Here is an 18552-nt window from a genome sequence, read left to right as displayed (position 1 = left end):
CCAGCTTTCTTTCTGTCAAGTCCATAGGTGCAGAGACACATTTAGAACACAGCATGAGCAGACCTGCAGTTTAATAAAAATAAACAGCTGGGTGAAAAGCTCAGGTTTCGTACCATCAGGGTTGAGTTCAGCCATGGGTGGGGAGGTTATGAATAAGGTGCTGAGTCTACTCTTTAGCTGTTGATATTAGCCTTAAGTTGATGCAATATCTGAGAGAACGCAGATCCTGACCCAGGAAACACTTCTGAGTGGTTTTGTGTCTTTCTAAATCAGCTTCATGAATGTCCCAGCTCTGTGAATTGCTGCTGTTCCTGCAGCCTTTTGCTTTTGCTCTTCTGGTCATGGAAGTCTGAGTCCTTTTGTTTTGCAAACTGGAACATAAAAACGAGCTAGAAGGAATCCAAGGAATAATGTCACCTGATTTCCAAGAGGGATGCTTGGCAGCGTCCCCATCATAACTCAGTCTGAGACAGAACATGAAATAAAGGCTGTGCTGAAGGAAGTCCAAAAGCAAAGCTGGCATAACGGGTCTGTATTCCTAGAAAAAGGGTGGAGCTGATTGGCAGACACAGGTGACTGACCAAGGTTTGAAGTGCAGTGTGTGCTTCCTTGCTGGGAAGTTCTTTCTCAAGCACAAATGTTTCAGTTGCAGGGATGACTTTGTTTTTTCTGCAACATGCAAGAATGGGCACATGAGTTCACTCATCTGAATGTCACGTCTCAATTTCATGGTGTTATATGGGAGCAATTCAGCAGGAGGATTCCACTAACCATAGAGATTTGCTTATGAGCATTGCTATGCCTCACTTATTTAGGTGACTTCTATAGTGTCTCAATGTACGTGGAAGCATCTGGGCAGGTTTCTCTCATTCTTGGGGTGGTTTTACACACAACACAGAATCTGGAGACAGCACTTTCAGGTCTTCTGAACAAAATGTCCCTGTTAAGTATTCATGCCAGCTACTTTTTATAATGTTCAGAGTGAGAGAAGACAGCTCAGGCACTTTGTCTGCAGGAAGGAAGCAATTAAATTATTAGCACTTTGAGAAATTAAATGATATAACTTATGGCAGAATAAGTTTAGCAAAGCGTTATAATGTAAGAAAACAATTAAAAAGAGTTATATAAGGTTGGGTGGCTTCTTTATTGTGATAGAGTGGGCAGCTAATTGATTGTCATCTCCCTATAATGTACCAGAGCGGTTGTGACAGCAAATAGAGAAACCTGTGCTCAGGATCTATGGAGATGGATTGTAGAGAAAGGGGAAAGTGAGCAGCAAGCAATCTGTGTCCCTCTTTTCCTTCTCCTTGTATCCTGTGGGAAATGAAATAGAGGATTTCCTCGTCCTCTTTTCCAGCTCTCAAAATCAGGTGTTGCAAAGTCGCACCCAGCCCCTCCTCTTACAGCAATGCAGGAAGCAGAAATGCTTCAGAATTGAATCCCCCGAAATGAGACATGCACAGAAGGTGCTTTTGCAGCTCTGGTGGTGATGCTGGTTTCGTCTGCTGGGGGATGACTGGAGCTGCTGGAGCACAGTGCCATGCGTGGCAAGTGGGAGACTGTCAGCAGCTGAAATGGGTAAGGACAAAAGCAACTGAGCTAGTAAGGAGGTAAAGGAGGTGCTGATCATTAGCAAGCACTCAATTAAGGCAGGAGAGGAGCACAGACTTCACTGGTGGCTGCACAGAGCTGGGGTAGCACAGCAGACACACAGCTGTTAGGTACCAGCAACTCGCCCCATTACAGCTGAAGTAACCACCAATAAAACCTAATCAATGAAATCCCTTTTAAGCTGGTTGGATCAGTGACCCAGAAAATAGCTCCCCTGCAGAAAAGGAAATGATAGTCTATAAAGTGAGAAGTCAATGGGAAAAATCTATTAAAGCGACTGAGCTATCAGGAGACCTTTGGTGTTAACTGAAACCTTTTGGAAAGAAGCCACAAAACTTGCAGCAGACTTTTAACCCTCCAGATCCTGTGGTGGCAGAGGAGCCATCTGTCCTGCTGCAGTCCAGTAGAGGGCAACACAGACAGCCCGGCTCCCAAATGCTCTCACGTTGGTGGGGCAGTGCTTGTAGGATGGAAGGGATGCAGAGGGAGCACTGGGCAGTGGGGTCAGGCATTCAGATTGCAGTGAGATCCTGCAGAGGTTGGTTCTCCTTGCAGGGCTCTGAGCTCGTTTTCCTGCAGCACACCTGGAATTCTCAGCCAGTTTCTGTGTGCTGACGTTGGTTGACAGCCCAGCAATCAGCACAGCATCCTCAGCTTGGGGTGGTAAGGAGGATGAATGTAGTGGATCTAAAAGAGTATAACAAAGTAAAGGGTCTCTTGGCAACTTAATTTAACACGACTCACAAAACTACAGTGGATAAAAGATGTGTATATGTTTGATTTCTCATTGAAGTCTTCTTCTGGTCCCAAAATCTTCTCTCCTTTGAGTGGCTATGGACTGCAGTGATTGTTTGTCAAGGCTGGAAGATAGAAAGCAAAATCTCTGCTTTCTACTGCCCCTTCTCATGGAACTGCACTCTTATGTCAGAAAGTAACCAGGGATCCAACAGATGTGAGGGTATGGTTAAATCACAACAAAAATGGGAAATACATCTTGAAAGACATAGACCTCCTGAAAATCTAATGATTCAGATTATGGCATGCATTGAGTTCCAGCTAAGCTTAGTTTGGCTCAGTGAAGCTGCAAAGTACTTTGCAGAAAGGTTGAGATCATCCACCATCCCCATTTACTATGTACAAATGAGGAGAAATTCAGTGATGCAAAGTAAGTTGGGGAAATGCATTATCCAGAGCTGTACTGTGATCAGTTCTCAGACTTGATTCTTGCACATGATATGCAGTAAGGAGGCCAGCACATCTAGGTGGAAGCAGAAATATCAGATCTGCTTCCATGTATTCAATTTAAAACCTATTGGAAGTGCTATAGCAAATCTACCCCCCCCCCCCCCCCCCAGACATTCAGCCCTTTTGTTGTCTCCTTACTTGGTACCTCTGACTTTCCTTCCTTTCTGCTTGGGTTTAATAAAAAATAAAGGCTTTTAAACACTAGGAGACGGTGAAAAACCTTTTGAAAAGCAGGAAGAAAATCCATAGAATTACAATGTGAGAAAACATTTTCTAAAGCAGCTTCACTGGGACTGGGATGTCGTAGAGCTGCAGGAGCTGAGGTTCCTGTCTGCCTGCAGTAAGAGTGATATTAAAACTCCACTTTCTGAAAGAGGCTCCCACTTTATCAGATTTTACCTTGTTTTCTTTATAAACTGTTTAGTCCTGGTGCTTGGCCAAGCTTCCTACTTGCCAGCAAGACTCCAGTGCTCGGAGAGGGGAAGAAGTGAGTCATCCCCTTACAGCACTCCATGTTTTCTGAATGGAGCCCTATGGGACCTGCCTTGTTCTTTGCCAGCCAAACTGGCATGTGGTGCACTGCAAGTCTAAATATACACAAATACAACATGCTTTATATGAAATTCGTTTTAAATTCGCCTTTCCAAAGCTGTTTTGATTCAGTAAGTGGTGTTAAATTCTTTTTGAAGGCTCAGACGAAAAGGAGGGGGAACAATTTTTTTGGCTTTAGGAGGATTTCACTTAAGATGGGTGTGGGTTTGGTGGTGCCTGAGAAATGCTGCCAGCTCACCCACCTCTCATGGAGCAGCAGTAGCCTTGAGCATGCCAGCATGGGCACATCTCAGATGTTCAGCCCAGCAGAGCCAAGACTCAGAGCTGTTCTGGCTCTCTCCTGCTTTACAGCACCTGTGATGGTCTGAAAAGTGGTGTTTAAGGATGAGTGGGCTGTGAAACCCAAGTGTCCGAGAGTCAGTCTTTGTGTCTTGTGATGAAGGTGTAAGATTTAGAGCAGGGAATTCCAAAATCCATGCAGAAGTCCCTGGATCCCAGGAGTGCCAGCAACCCACGTGTGCCCTCTCTCCCCATGGAGGAGCAGAGGGAGCTGAACTGTGCTCTTTCCAATGCCTGTGTGCTAAGAAACATTTCCAGTCCTTCCCCCTGGGCACAAATGTGGTGTACCAGGAAAGATGTTGTGTTACAGAAAGGCTCTGCTTGGGCTGCTGCTCGTTCCTGTTCTGTGCTCCATTTCCCATCTCTAAGATGGTAAGGCACGAGTCACCCCAACTCATTTCCCCTTCATTACAGAGAGGGACCTTCATGCTTTTCTGTGGAGGTGCCCCTTCCAGCAAACCCCATGCATTGCAGATCCCCCTACATAAAGACAACCCCCCGTGGCTCCTCCTGTTTACTCCAGCAAAGAATGAAGTGATTAATGGGACCAGAACATCTCTTTCCTCCCCAGGATCCACAGAGAGGCACAGCTGAATAAATACCCCATGTTATTGTGGGCTGCTTGGCTGGGGGTTAAACTACAGGTAGCCAAGAGCGCTGCCAAATGTATTTATTGCCACATTCTGCAACCAGTAACAATCCCACAGATGAGAGAGGGTCAGGAAGGTTTATAGGGATGAAGTGACATTCCCAACTTCCCTGTGCTGGGGTGCTCTGGGCGTGGGATGGGGGATGGCTGGATGGGATGCCCTTCTGTTATCCCAGCAAGTGTGATTAGATAAGGTCTAACACACCCGTATCTCCCTCAGTGCAGACTCTTACAGTGATTTTCTGCTCTTACACAGCGTTTTGCGCCCATCTGAAGTGATAATCCATTTTGCCTAAGAAGTTCTGCAGGTTTGGGGTTCATAACCCTATGGAAAGGAACCCTAAGAAAAGACCCTGTTAGGGCAGAGGCAGTGAAGGGTTAATACACTCTGCACTTAGCCAATATCTGAAGACGATTGGGTTCAATCAGAAGCACAGATGCTCTTCTGTATCCCCGTGAATACGGTGGTTACAGGAACACCAGACCTCAGCTCCATATCCCACAAGGTTTTAGGTTTTTCCTAACAGAGCTGCCCCAGATTAATACAAGACTGTCTGTGTGACACCTCTCAGCCAAAAGGAATGAGACGTGTGCTCTGGAAGGAGCAGAAGGGAAGTTTGGTCTCAGTCTCTGTTAGTGCTTTTACTGCCCGTGTGTTGTTTCATCTGAATGCCAGAGACAAAAAAAAAAAAAAAAAAAAGGGAGATTAAATAAAGAAGGACGAAAGCAAAGCAATGAAAAGGGAACAAACCCAAATCTTCAGGGTGTGGATAGTGATAGTGCTTAGGTTTCAGAGCAGCCACAGCACACTATCAGGAGACGACTGCTTCCTCTCCAGCTGATTGCCTCCCAATGGTTTCATGCTCAACAGAGTGCATAGAGTGCACAATGGGTGCGTGTAGCTGGCAGTCTTGCACACTGAACATCAAATCACTGCCATTTGTAGCTGCAATGTGCTGCATTTGCTGAGATGAGGTGCTTGTAGGGTTGGCTGTGGGGCTCCAATTCCCAGCTGGGCTTTCCAAGCTGGTTGAGACATCTCTTGGTATTGGAGGTCTCCAGTTTGCATTTGTCAGTGGTTGCATTGGGCTCAAATGGCTGCATTGCATGCAGTGAAGAATGGGACACAGAGTTAGGAATGGAAGAATGGAGAAGAGGTGTAACTGGGAAGGGAAACACCAGTGCTATACATATATATATATAAAGGAAATCAGAATAAAGTGGAATCAATTCATCATCTTGCTATACGTGTTTAACCTCTGAAGGGAGTCTGAGCGCCTTGGGTTTGAAAATAGAGCAGCTTTTCTGTGCTCCTTTTCTCAAGCCCACAGAGAAAACAAGGCTGTAGATTAAGGATGAGGAGCAGGAGCACAGGGAACTCACTGCAGGATCCTAAAGAGAGGGCTGCACTGCACAGCAATCTTGGGATCAAGCTCAAGGTTCCTGAGTGATGGAAAACACATTTGACAGGGCTGCTCTGGGAGCTTGTTGCTAACGGGAGCCAGCTGGGGAGCACAAACAGAGGCACTGCAACCAGCCCAAATCCCACCTTCCTCTGAAACTTCCAAACCTCTTTTTTCCTGTCGGATTCCAGACAGATGAAATTTTCCTGGCGTGGACCCACTGCTGGCAGCATCTCGGAATCGTGATAAGTCAGAACCCGTGGGCTGATTGACAGTCTGGGAAGAGAAGGTGAAGGCTCTGCAGCCCAGATCTGGCCTCATCTGCCCCCATTCCGCCTCCTCTTTCAGGTCTCTCTGTGCTATTTCTCATTTTCTGGAAATCCCAACTTGAATTTGATTCCGAAGCTCGGTTGATACTGTTGTTTGTATGATAGTGTCAGGAGTGAGCGCATTCCTCGGATCATAAATCATCTCCACCTGACCCCAATTAATTGCAGACCCTGCGTTTCATTGCTCTCAGCTCTTGGTAGTCATAACAAATGAGGTCATTGTGTCAGTGAGACACCACAGCCGACACCACAGGGAAAGTCATGGGGGACCCCGATCCCGTTGTGAGAGGGAATGGGCCATATCCTCCCATTGCTTCCTAAAGAAGAGCCACAGGCTGACTGGCAGCAGAGTTAAAATGTATATACATATCATTAATAAGGATGGCTGAAAAGCATTTCTCCAAGTTTTATTTGTATTTTGGAATAGATAGAATGAGAATCCGAGGCAGCTAGGTGACACATCTTGCATGGAATGATCCAGTGGCACGTGACCAAGCAATGGTGCAGCAGGAAATTCCAGACAATTTTTTTATAACTCAGTGTTTTCACTGTTGTTTTATCAATGCCATTTATCTTGCTTGTTTATTATTGTCATAAAAGCACAGTAATGGTGCAATGATGGCGAACAGTCGGAAATTCCATCCCTGCAGAAGGGCAATTGGTTCCCTTCTTGATGGCCCACCAGCAAGAGCAATTGCCTTGAAACCTCAGAAGCCTTCTCCTTAAAAGGTCTGTGTGATAAGAGGAAGAGATGCTCTAAATTGCCATTGGGAATGACCTGCCATTTAGCCCTGTTGTGTACCGCTGTCTACTCCTGGATGGTGTAACATCATTTTTTATCTGTGAAAACTCAAAGTGTTCAATGCGATGAGCTCATCCTATTTCTTGGCATCACCTCATCTCGATTCTGGCACAGACAGAATGAAATTTCAGCAGAGAAGACAGTAATAAGAGAGGTCATTTTTCTCCTAAAAATAATGCTAGTCAAGCTACCCCTAAAAAACTAAAGGAAAGTGAAAATTCCAGCCAAGTTTCACATTTGAAGCTGTGTACAGATTCCAAATGCAGCATTATTACCCTTGTGTTTTCCAAATGGTGAGTTATATTCTTCAGATATGTAAAAGGCAGTGAAGAAAGGGTGGCTGTTTTTCTCAATGCTGACATGCTGATCTCCAAAGGATGACTTTGTGCCTTACAATCCGTGCCCCATACCTTCAGCTTCATCCTCAGCTTCAGGTGCAGTTTTCTGCCCTCCTGCTCTCTCTGCTTATTGCTTGTGCCGTGGAGAAGCTATGACAATAATAATTAATAATAGAAAGGAATGGTTGTGTACCATCAGTAGTGAGATGCCGTGGGTTAGGCTGATCTCAAATACAAGTAGAGTTGCTCCTTGTATTGCCATCACCTCTACTATTGCCATCCACATCATGCTGCTCATCTACCATGTTGGGTCTCCAGAAGTCCTGGTTCCATTCCCAGTGCTCTTCCACCATCTCATAGTTGGAGGGTGGCACCTGGGGACTGCTTTGTTCTTGAAGTTATCTATTTAAGTTGGAGCTTTGCACTGTTCCAAGCAGACCTGGAGCTCAGCTGAAGCCTTGTGGTAACACCAAACCCACAACACCAAACCCAATGGGTACCATCAGGACACTTTCTGCTCTTTGTTTCCATGATGGCTGTCTCTGACTTAATGAACACTCTACCAGGACTGGGCAGCTTTTTCCAACAAATCTTGCAGAAGCACAAGAGCAGGAAGATTTTGCTTCTTGCAGTAGAATAACTTTTTCCATGCTTCCTTGTCTAGCCTTGGAACGGTTGGAAATGTCTTCTCAGTGTGTGCATTAAAGACTTCCTGCCTGGAGTGTGCAAAGGACTCTGAGCATTCACAGGATATTAAACAGATTCGTAATGGAACCCAACAGTATAAACATGTCTTCAGTGCAGACAGGAATGCCTCAACCCCTTACGTCGTGTAATGTAAAACATACCCCAGTTGTCTGTCTTCTCTTCTGCAAATAAACAGGGGGAGAGATGTGTTTAAAGCGTTTTCCTGCGAGACAGATAATTTCTCATCTCGCTCTTTCATTCTCTTCTGAAAATATATTTCTTAAGGTGAAACTTTATAGAACTTTATAGCTTTGCTATAACTCAATCCAGTTACATTAGGGCTGTTGGAGCGGCTTGGTATGAGTCTGTTTTGTTGGCTCTATTAAATGAGAGGCCTTATTTTACAACTTTTGTCATTTTTCTTAGTGGAAGATGCAAGATAGAGTATAGGGTATGTACAAATGTTGGGAAATACTGAAACGAATGCAGGCCTGTGACTTAGAGTCTATGCTAACTTGGAGAGTGAAAGGAGGATATGGTCCTTTCCTGATGTCTCTTCCATCTTCAGCTTCAGTATAGCACTGCTGGGCTGATGCTCAGCTGCTGACAAACTGCCACGAGGAGGAAATGCTGTGTGTGTGGCAGTACAACTGTGGGGCATTGGTGTCTTCCAATGAATCAAACCCTAAAAGCTGCCAGACAGCCTCAGTACCAATTCAGGTGTTCTCTGTTTCTTACACTAACCCAAGAGCTGCAGTGTGACAGAAGGAGGCTGGAAAAACTTCTATTTTTTTTTTTTCTTTAAAAAGGAAAGATTGAAACATGACTCAATGCTCCGTGGTATGAAGTCACCACTCTCTCTGTTACTCACTCCCATTATCTCTTTGCAATCTGTTCCCAACGGGGCTTCCGGGCAACCAGCTGCTGACCCTTGTGTAAAAGTTATTAAAACAATAATAATAATAATAAAAATTACAGTATAGAGGGAGGGTAGAAGTCTGGTGGTGGATGAACACCCTTCCTTTGTGCAGAAATTAAAACAATGCAGCATTGTGCAAGGGAAGGATGGGGATAGGAGGGCTCTGCAGACACCTGCCCCAAACAGAGCTGCAATGGAAACTGCCCTGTTGTAACTCACAAATATGGGCTGAAAGGTAATAGCTCAGTGCTGGGATTGTTTTACAGCCACGCCAGGCGAGCTCCACTCAGACAGAAGCCCTTCTACTGTAATCACTGAAAGAAAATGGATTTCCTGTCTATCTGCTTAGAAGGGCTGCATAGATCCAGTGTTCAGGTCCGGTCTCTAACACAGACATATAGTATTTCTTGAAGGGGCAGTGCACCATCCCAGGGGAAGAGGATTACCCAAAATACAAGATAGTGGCTGATGAAACTCAATAGGAGCACTGCTAGAGAAGGGGAAGAAAGCAGAACAGCAGAAAAAGTGGTGCGTCTGCTTCATAAGCTGCCCTGATCCAGTGTGTGCTGGGTTCCCTGCATTGGGAATTGGGCTGGATGCAGAATTTGGAAGCTTTGCTCATGTACATTATGACCCACTCAATGTCTCCGACTGTAAAGTGATTGCTATTATGATTTGTGAGTTTTCCAGACAGTGCAAACGAAGGCTTTGGTTTTTTAGTCACACAGGGGCTGTGAGGTGTGGTTTAAGGGCTCTCCTCATCATCTCTGATGGGGGGAGCTGGAAGAGAATCCCGCTCTCACACAACTGCTGGGCATCCCACGTGTGGTTGGAATCAGAATTGTCTTTGTGTCCCCGAGTGGGAAGGAGGGAGTCACTTCTTGGGGGCTGGCAGGGATGTGAAGGACTGCTGGAAGTTGCTTGGGAGCTCAGGAGTGGGGAGAGGGGACAGAGTGCTTTGGGTACCAATAGCAGTGTGGCAAAGGGGGTTGGGTGCAGCTCTGGCCACTCCAAAGACCTCTGCTTTCCTGCTGATAATGGTGGTTTTCTCCTCAAAAAACTCTTTGCTGTCGAATGTGAGAACTTTGTTTCCAATCCTCTTCCCATGAAGGTGAACACAGTGCTCACAACCTAAGTGAGGGCTTTAGATGTCACCAGCCCAGTGCATTCAAATGCTCAAAGGCACTCATGGACATGGTTCAGTGTGCATGGTGGTGGCAGTGGGTTGATGGTTGGCCTTGATGATTTCACTGGTCATTCCCAACCTTAACAACCCTATATCGTGCAAATGTCATGCTGCATGAGACTGGGCAGCTCTAGAGATGTGTAAGAAGTAGTTGAGCTTCTAGGGCTTGCATTCAGACCATATATTTCTGTGTTAAATGCTCAGAACTCTGATGCTTCTGCCCCAGCTCTCTGGCCTGATGCTGATGTTTCCAGCTGAGTGTTTCTGCAGCCTCCCCAGAAACGTGGTTCTCTGCCATCTGGTGCGTGTTAACCTTTGCACTCCTTAGCAAAACATTAGGCTTTGCTGGTCATATGATAAGGTGTATCCAGTGAAAAAAGAGAAATGGCAAGCTAGATTTTTCACATTACATCAATGGAGATTTGTTGCTTCTACAGTGCAGCAGCATCTCAGCAGAGGTTAATGCCACGGTGCGACTCCTCTACACCCAGGAAGTAATGGATTTAAATGGTAATAGAAGTGAAAAACATAAAATGAATGGGAGAAGCCAAGCTCAAGACTTGGCTTCACGGGTTGGGAGGAAAGAGCTTCTAAATTCAAAAGAATCCACGCAATTGCTGTTGTGATTGGTGAGAAGGAGATGCCAGCTATGAGAGCTGCAGGGCGATGCTCTCACATGGCTCTACCACTACACATCCATGTATCTATATACATAAAGTCATATATACCCCCTGCAATGAGCCCCTTGGAGGAGCTGGAGAAGACATCACATCTTTTTTGCATGACAAACAGCCAATTCAAACACCTTTGCTGCTGTGCTGCGTGGCTCTTCTCCCACATCTTTTGCCTTTTGTGCTGTCAGGGAGAAGTCCAAGCAGGTGGTTTAAGAAAACATTAGCAAGGATATGTCACAGCCTTAAAAAAGTGTTTGAAGGGAAACGGAGCTGTTGCTTCCAATTTTTCACTTTGCTGCCTCCATGATGAAATACAGCCATCTCCACTTAAGTAATACCTTATGGAAAAGGAAGTGTCGTGTTTTTATTGGATGCCTTTTATGACCAGCCTCGGTGAAAAGTGCAGTTGTGAGCAAGTCTGCGCTCCTCCAGCCTTTCACCAGCTTGTAATCCCACAGAGGAGGGCTCCTTCCAGGCAGCCAGATTTGCAGCAGTGGGAGGTGTGGGGCAGGGAGAGCTGCTCCATGTACTGCAGTGATTTCCAAAGGCTGATGCCACTGTTTGCACTCTGAGAGCATTTCACTTGGTCAAGTTTCCACTGAGGCTGGGCTGCTCATTGGATGCAACCAAGTTCACATCTAGCTGCAATGCCCTGAAGGGCTTCACAGGGATGTGATAAACCAGGAGGAATTTCCCCACCAAGGTTCTAACTCTTGGACAGCAGCTCAGGTCACAGCAGTGATTTTGGGATGTGTGGGATGGATGGGAGCTTGCTGAGGGTCCTGCCTGCTGGAGGGCTGTTTGGGTGGTTGTGCTCAGTGCTTGGAGGGCGTTGTTTAAAATGCAATGGTTTCAATCCATCAGTGACCAATAGAAATGTTTTTTGTGTTTTTTTTTTCCCCAGTTCAAAACAAAAATAACTAATGCTGTCAGTCTCTGGCTGCTGCTTTGCTGCTTCTGGTGATTCGTGTGAGGGTTTACTCTGTCTGCCTCAAATGCCAAAGCATTTGGAGTGTTTAAAGATGACCTTTATTGCTAAGTTCTGAGAGCCCTTGGAGGGTTACCAGCTGAAGCCAGCAGGAAAGCTGCTATTGAAGATCATCATTTGATAGCACAGTCATCTCATTGCTGGGCACAGCCAGGATCGGCTCTGCTGACTGCTAATTACTGCTAGCTGCAAATCTACTTAATAACACCAATGACTCTTGTAAAGCTTCCCTGACACACCTGGTTGAATGGTGCACTGCATCACCTCCTTGGGAAAACTGAAATGTCTGACACTATTTCAACCTGAAAGGATTTGGTGGTCAGAGGTTTTGATGCCCCATTGCAAAGCAGCTGGGTTGCAGATGAGCAGATGGTTCGGGGTGAGAACTGCTCAACACAGCACAAGATCTGGGCTGTAGTTATGGGTCAGTACCCAGAGAGATCCCACTGGGTCACTCCTGTGTCAATTAGGTTGCTATACACTTCTGTTAGCAGCTACCGTGAAAGGGAAGATTTACTATTATTGAATAATGACTCTGGACCAGGAGCTGCTGTTGGTTTGTTGGTCACCAAGAGCCCCCAAGTTTTCATCCCCAAATAAGCAGCTCACAAACTTCCAGATCCCAGTGGGCGCTGCATGGGGTTGGATTAAGAGCTCATAAGGAAAAGAGAAACCCAATTCCAGCTCTGGGTGTCCAAAGAATGGATCAGGTGTTGGGGTAGTACTGGAGTTATCCACTAAAACAGCTCTTTGATAATTTGTTTTATCATGCAGATATGCAGTTTTACATCCAGCATATCTGCAGACCAGGTTAAAACCCAACAAGAATGCATTGCAGTGAGGTGGGATGAAGATTTTCCAACTGTGCCATAGCTGCAAATAATGGTTACTTTTCAAATATTTGGGAATACTGAAACTTGTGTTTAATAGCCATTCTATGACATGCCAGTGTAGAGTTCTGTTTAAAATATGGTAAAGTTGCATTAGAATACATTAAACAAAAGGGCAGAAGATATGGGAACAGACACTGCTTTCCTAAAACGTAATCATTAGCTATATTACAGGTTTGGGTTGAAAGAGGACCAGTGTGCAAGGGAAGGAGTGTTCAGTTCTGGCTGCTGTGGTCGTCCTATGCTAGAAAGCTGCTTTTATGCACTTCTTATGCTTTGAAATTGGCTTTAAAGTGTCCTGGGATGTCAGACAGTTTTAGAGGTGGAGATGATAACATATGGAAGCAAACCAGAATGATAGAAATGGACCAGAAGGATAGAAATGAGGCGTGGGCTGTTTGGTAAGGGCTGCTTTGAGTGTGGATGTGAGGAGAAAATAGTTCTCGGGAAGAGAGGCTGGGTATTGGCACAGCTGCCCAGGGTGTAGGGTGTTCCCATCCCTGGACGTGTTCCTTCCCATGTGGGGATGTGGCACTTGGGGACACAGTGGGCAGGGTGGGATGGGTTGGGGTTGGACTTGGGGATCTGAGAGGTTTATTCCAACCTCATTGATTCTCAGAGCCCAAGTCCAAGTGAAGGATGAGCGGAAGTGACCAGGGAAAGGCTGGAGGTGAACAGAGCTGTGTAATCACCCTCTGGTCTCTTTCTAACTGATAACTCGTATTTTCTGAGCATTTGGGAGCCTGAACAGTATTACTCCTGGTATATATACAGTGGTTTTTATCTTTTTTTTTTTGTGTGTCTCCTTTTTGTGAAGGTAGCCCTATGGCAGTAAGACAGTTCCATTCACACAAAGCTCAAAGTCCTGCTCTCCTTTGCCTTATTTTGTGCTTTCCATTTTCCTCCGCCGGCTCCGGCACTGCACACCTCTCAGTCCGTGCCCCACAGGGCCACCATATGGGGCTGCAGTGTCCTTCTGCAGCGTCACACCCTCTCCAAGCATCTCTTTATGGCACTACTCGGAGCTGGGGGATGTGGTGGAGTCAGCATCCTCTGCATCAGGCTCAGGGGGGGACACTGGTTGCCCACCCTTAACGCGTTTCCACTTCATCCTTCTGTTCTGGAACCACACTTTGACCTGGAGGATGAAAAGGACACAATGAGTTATTGCTGCCAGCAGGCTGATACCTGTGTGTCAATAGATGTATTTTGTGGAATTGTAGAGAAAAAAAATGGAAGGAAGCTCCCAGTTTTAAGTGCTCTCTACCCAATGAAGGTGCTGCAGGCAGATTTTCAGAGACCAGCAAGGGTAGCACAGTGTTTTGCCTGGAATCCATCAGCTATACATGGCAATCCAACAGGCACAGTGCACCCAAATGCCTTCTGACAACCACTCCATCCAGTCTGATCCATCAGGATTTTTAATTGGCTTCACTTAATTGAGCAATTCCTACTCTACCCACCAAGCTTTGATAAGGAAACTCTGAATGAGGTCACAGTGACAAGACAAATTTTTGCACCCATAGAACTGTGCTTTTTTCTTCCCTCATCACCACACAATGCTGCCTGGCCCAGGAATAGCACATGTATCAAACGAGTCATTCCAATAAGCTCATGATAAATGGAGGCTGGTTGCATCCAGATTCCATCTGTAAGCCTTGTACAAATGGGTGGTGGCAAACAACAGCTCAGGAGGTGTCTCAAATGGCTTTTTTTGTTTGTTTGTTGTTAGAGAAGCAGAATTCCAGATATTAACTGCTTACAGAGACTTTTAGCAAATGTCTTTTAAAAGAATGTGGAGGTTTCATGTTAAAATCAGAGAATCACGAGGTTGGAAAAGACCACTAAGATCACCAAGTCCAGCAATCAACCCAACACTACCCACAAAACAATGCCCTGCAGAGGAATATACCTCTGTGCCACTGCAGAAGCACAGCCTGGAGTGTTACAGCATTAGGGAGAAACAGCAGGGGATGGGGTTTGAGTACCTGTCTCTCGGTGAGGTCCAGGTTCACGGCGATCTCGTATCTCCTGAGCCTTGTCAGGTAATTGTGATGGGCAAATTCTGCCTCCAGCTCCCTCAGCTGCTCCTTGGTGAATGCTGTCCTCTCCTTCCGCGACCTGCTGCTGCCTTCTGCCTTGCTGCTGGAGGGCTGGCTTTCTAAGAGGCAAGCAGGCGTGCAATGTGCAGTTACATTGACCTGTGTGAATGTGTGCCCTACAGAGATGTCAAATCTTGTTGTGTCCCCTTGAGCTCAGCACTGTCAGCCTTTGCTTCGAGGGGTAAAGTTGGGATGGGGTGCATCTCTTGAACTGCAAAAGCAAGGGCTGAAGTGAGCAGCAGGAGGAAGGAAGCTCTCACTGCATCCACTCTGCACTCTCAATAGTTGCCTTCCCTGTGCCTTTCAGTCCATGCATGCACATTGCTGCTCCCCTGATTTTGGCTGCAGACTGAAGGTAAAGGGAGCAGTTTGCTGTGAGCACAGCGTGTGATGCAGTACGAGTGCATGGTGCAGGGAGAAGGGAAGGTTGCTGAGTGAGAAGCCTAGGCTGGCATTTAGCCTGGGTATATTGGGAGGGGGGAGAGCATGGGAAAGTGAGCAATGCTGGGGAAGTGGCATTTCCTGACTCAGCACTCAGTCCTGCAGGCTGAGCAGAAACCATTGGGCAAATGGCACTGAGGGTGTCACTGCTCTTCATCTCCAAACAATGTGAATCATCTGAAATAGGCTCTGGGAACAGAGCAGGCAGTGCCCCACTTGGTGTTGTAAGGGGATGTATGGCACAGAGCCTTACGGTTAGCTGGCAAACTGCCTTAGGGAAGATGCAAGGACCACACAGTGCAGGATTTGGGCATTGCAGAGGGTGCTCCTATCCCTCAGAGCAGCTTAAGCTCAAGCATGGGGGTCACCAATAGTAACGCAGGATGTTTGGTCATTGCAGTGATCCACAGCCTGGTGGAGGCACCTGGAGTTTGCTATTCTGCAAACCACTGTCAGTGCAGTTTTTCCCTCAGCAGAAGGCGTAATAAAAATCTGAAGTATCTGCATAACGTTGCTTTCTCTCCCTAGCAAAGAGTTTGAGGGCAGATTTATTGCAAATCAAGTAGTAAGATGGATTTTGCCGTCACACGGGGCGTAAAATCCTGAAAGCTCTTGGGAACGTTGGCCAAGTGAAGTGACTTCATGGGGAGCTGATTCGTTTGGCAGCTGATGACAAAGTAATAACCAGAAGTAACTTCAGTGGGCACCTCGTGGAGTGGAGCACATCGGGTGGTGACAGATGGAGCTCTGCCCCCAGATCACTTTAAATTGCTGAGGGACTTCCCTATGCTTTTCTTGCTCAGGTTTTCAGTTGCTACCTGCCCTCATGTGCTGCTTTCTATACCATTGTGGATGTTAATGGGACTTGCAAGCATGGAGCACCCTCTTTATCCAATGTCATGACTGAGCAAAATCATCTGAATCACTATTTTATTATATATATAATATATATATATAATATAACATATATAATTACACTAGTGCCTATTTCTTGCTGCCTTATCCTTCAGCTCATGCCTTATTCTTCAGCTATACATATGGATGAAGTTGGGGTATCCAAACTGCCTGTCTGCAGTTGGCCATTCTCAACAACGTTCAAGGTAAAATCGGAGGGAGGCGTTTCTTTAGGCTCAACCTCCACCCAGTGGGCATCCCAAAACTTTCAGTGCTTAGTTCTTAAAGGCTAATTTGGTTTAGGATTAGGGCTTGGAGTTTACTTACTGCTTGAGCGGTATTGCTAGGTCTTCACTTGGTAGTAAATGAAAGATGTATTAAACCCAAAGTCACTACAACACCTTCCAGCCTCTTTAATGCTGTAATTACAAAGGGGGTTTTTATAAATGATTTGCTAAACTGTGCAGCATTGAATAGAGGGGTGAATGCTGACGGCTGTGGCCCCCAAAGCTCCCCCAAAGTCAACTGACATCTTGAGGTCACTGCTGTGCCTGGGACACCAGGGCTGAAAATGGCATCTAAATAATGGACGCTGGTGGAAGTAGAGAAGGGGATGTGTGTGCTCACACGTGAGGTCTTACTGCAGATACCCCCATTGTTATCCCAAAGCGAAGCCTTTCTGTAGCTGCACGGAATCTATCAGTGCTTTAAAGAAAGTTTTAAGGATTTAAGAGCATTTTGATCTTTTCTACGTCTGAGAAACGTTTCCATGTCTTGGCTCTCAAATCATAAAATGGGGATGCTGGAAAATATCCCCTACTTCTCAACACTCCGCGTTTGCAAATGAATACTGTAGCAAATATATGCATGTAAGCATCTGAATCTTAACAGCTTCCTTAGGAGAAAGCAATGTTATGCATATTTCACATATCTGGAGAGTTGAAATAGTAACAAACCAGATGTCATCTGTCTGAAATTCTTGAACGCTGTTCCGCAGGAAGAAGGTGTTTTGTTGGCAAGGATGGCACAATGAAAACTGTGATTGTTTTCCACATTGCTGGGCATTGTACTGGTGGGCAGTTCAAAACCTCAGAGTGGCATTCCCAACTGACACGGGCAGCTGGTGGGATCTTAGCCCTTTGATCCCCATTCTGTCACCCTTGGACAGCAGCAGGGCAGTAGAGTGGAACTGCCATCCTAGGGCTCTGAGCACAGCGTGGCACAGAATTGGCACTCTGCTGCTGCCTAAAGGGACGGGTTCAGCTAATAAGGAGCAAAACCCAAACGCCAAAGGTCATCAAGGGACAAGCAACTTCATTTTCCACTGAGATATTGTATAGTTTTACTCAATCAAGAATTACATAATATTTTCCCCATCCACCCACCCATCCATCCATCCATCCACCCATCCATCCATCCATCCATCCACCCATCCACCCATCCATCCATCCACTCACCCATCTACCCATCCATCCACCCATCCATTTTTCTCCAGTAGCTTTACTCCCACTCCTAGAGGTGCTCTCCCCATCCCACCCCACACCCCCATTTCCACTCCACCTACCTGACTGCTCCTTTTTCCTTTTGGATGCCTTTCTCTCCGTCTCCATCACGTTGTTTACCGGCACCTCGAAATCTTCGCTTACACCCACTGCTGTGCTCACGAGGTTGGGACTCTCTGTATCCCCAGAGGCCAACGCCAGCCCTGGGCTCAGCAGTCTCCGGGCCTCTGTTGTTACTTGCTGCCACTCAGAGTGGGGACGGAAGACTGGGGGCTGCTCCTCGGGTGGGACGCAGTGGGCAGCGCTCAGCAAGCAGGAGGCTGAGAATTCGGAATAAGCAGCAAAATCCGCCTTGGGGTGGAAGGAAAAAGGGGCCGGGGGGCAGTGACCCAACCCTGGGGTTGTAGGGACGTCGGAACCCCGCAGGCATCCCCAGAGTGGGGCTGGGGGTTGGGGGCTGCGCATGCAGCTGCCGCCGGTGGGGTCCATCCTCGTCCCGCGCTCGTCACTTGGGTTCCTCAAGCAGGAGAGGAGAGGAGGGGAAATGTTTCCAAATTTGACAGCCCAGATTTCCTCCCTAAGCGACACTTTGGCTGGGGGGTTTGTGAGGTTGGAGGTTTGTTAGTTGGAAAACTCTTCTTGAGATCTTCATTGTCCCAAATGGATGGAGGAGGAGGAGGAGGAGGAGATCGCCCCAAACGGGGTCTCGAGGCTGATGCTGGAGTCCTTGTGAAGTGCTGGACATGAGGGAAACACTTTTTAAATACTGTGTTGGGGAGAGAGTGACAACTTTGTGAAGTGAAATGTGAGAGAGGGGAGGGAGGGGTTAACGTACACACACCCGCTCCCTCCAACCAAAGCAAAGCAGCACCTATTAATCATCCGAAACCTTATATGCACATCTAATGGGATTTGCAGATGGAGACTTTTAAAGAAACAATGTCTGTATTTTTTTCTTTTTTTTTTTTCCCCCCAAAAAAGGTGGTTAGGGGAGGGGAGGA

The 18552-nt window shown here is 46.4% G+C and overlaps 1 protein-coding gene across 1 annotated transcript; it reads right to left on the bottom strand.

Moving 5' to 3' along the window:
- Window positions 1-13603: 13603 nt before the first annotated feature.
- MEOX1 (mesenchyme homeobox 1) lies at window positions 13604-18152 on the bottom strand. Its single transcript, XM_031600537.2, has 3 exons — window positions 17614-18152; window positions 14601-14773; window positions 13604-13750 (listed from the first exon to the last, which is right to left on the bottom strand). Exons 1-3 carry the CDS (start codon window positions 18038-18040, stop codon window positions 13628-13630), a joined length of 723 nt encoding a protein of 240 aa, XP_031456397.2. The 5' UTR covers window positions 18041-18152; the 3' UTR covers window positions 13604-13627.
- Window positions 18153-18552: the final 400 nt, after the last annotated feature.

This window comes from Phasianus colchicus, chromosome 26 (genome assembly GCF_987193195.1).
Source record: "Phasianus colchicus chromosome 26, bPhaCol1.hap1.1, whole genome shotgun sequence".
NCBI classification, from domain to species: domain Eukaryota; kingdom Metazoa; phylum Chordata; class Aves; order Galliformes; family Phasianidae; genus Phasianus; species Phasianus colchicus.
Note: the sequence above shows the minus strand (reverse complement) of the source record. Positions and strands in the feature narration are given on the sequence as shown.